This window comes from Poecilia reticulata, linkage group LG19, assembly GCF_000633615.1.
Source record: "Poecilia reticulata strain Guanapo linkage group LG19, Guppy_female_1.0+MT, whole genome shotgun sequence".
Lineage (NCBI taxonomy): Eukaryota > Metazoa > Chordata > Actinopteri > Cyprinodontiformes > Poeciliidae > Poecilia > Poecilia reticulata.
Window position 1 is genome coordinate 1,880,739 of NC_024349.1, and position 1,336 is coordinate 1,882,074.

The 1,336-nt window shown below is 33.1% G+C and overlaps 1 protein-coding gene across 6 annotated transcripts in view; it reads right to left on the reverse strand.

Annotated features, from left to right (window-relative positions):
- Positions 1 to 162: 162 nt before the first annotated feature.
- Positions 163 to 1,336, reverse strand: part of LOC103481097 (myosin phosphatase Rho interacting protein) — a 58,600-nt gene continuing 57,426 nt past the window's right edge. For all 6 annotated transcript variants that reach the window (XM_008436382.2, XM_008436383.2, XM_008436380.2 and 3 more), the window contains one exon: positions 163 to 417. Coding sequence is in view for 5 of the 6 variants with exons in the window: in XM_008436383.2 (XP_008434605.1) it covers positions 346 to 417 (72 nt within the window). In the remaining variant the exon portion in view is untranslated. The remainder of the gene's footprint in view (positions 418 to 1,336) is intronic.

Here is a 1,336-nt window from a genome sequence, read left to right on the forward strand (position 1 = left end):
CACACACACACACACACACACACACACACACACACACACACCAACCCCAGTAGTTACATACAGCCCAACTGGTGCAACACAATAAGACCAGTAGACAGAAACACTGTAAATACAGCAGATAATTCATACTGGTAGATATTATTCTTACTGTTTTGTTGTGTGTTTTTCTATAACTTTAATTATGGGTGTGACGTTTGTTTTGTTACTGGGTTTTATAATCTGGATCCAGTTAATCCAGTAAAAATACGAGAAGTGGGAGGAATGGAAGCTAAAATTTCCAGGTTTGAATGTTTTTTGTTGGCACATCCGACCAGAAAAGGAGGAAACTTGAGATTTTACACGTATTTAAATCTTTCTGGTGTTTTTAGCCTCGAAAAGCTTCATGCGTTCCTGCACAGTCAGTCCCTCTTTCAGGCTCTGCCAGAAGAAAAACAGACACATTTTATCTATTTTTGTGGACAGATTTAAATATTTACAAATAAAATTCACGGATGAACAAACAAAGATAAATCACCTCTAACAGTAAACATCCAATATTTACTGTTAGAACCAGAAACTTTGGTTAATTTTTTTGTTTTTTACAGGAATTTTATGTGACAGACGAGAACAAAGTGTGAATTTACTTCTTCCATACGGAAAACAAAACAAATCAATAAATGTACCATGAAATAAATAAAGGCTTAAATTATCTATTTAAATTACTATTTATTAAATATGCAATTAAATCATTAAAATACAAACAGCCGATGACAGTAATAAATTAAATGTTTTGAGTTTTGATGAATATTATTTCATGGTGACGCTGCAGGGTACATACTTATTTAATTAGTACAAGAATAAAGTCAATATTTAGATTAAAAAGTTGTAACAGTTAACTTTATTCTTCTCATTTTATAATTTTTTCTATCTCAATATTGAGCAAAAGGAAATACAAATGCATGCCACACTTTTCAGCTTTTTATTTCTGAAAACCATTTCCATAGAAAAATCGAGCATCATTTCCTTTACATTTCAGAATCACTAACTACTCTGTGTCCATCTGCCACTTAGTAAGAATAATAAAAAAACAAACTAAAGTTTCTCTGGTTTAATGCGAAATAACGAGCAAAAATAAATAAAAATATTAATCAGTTAACTGGAAGGAAAGTAAGAAACGTTTTATAATTTATAAAGAGGCTTTTAGTTATGAGTAGAGGGACGGAAATGAGGGCGAGGAAAGGAGATGAGGGCGAGGAAAGGAAATGAGTGTGTGGAAAGGAAATGAGGTTGAGGGAAGGAAATGAGGGTGTGGAAAGGAAATGAGTGTGAGGGAAGGAAATGAGGGTGAGGGAAGGAA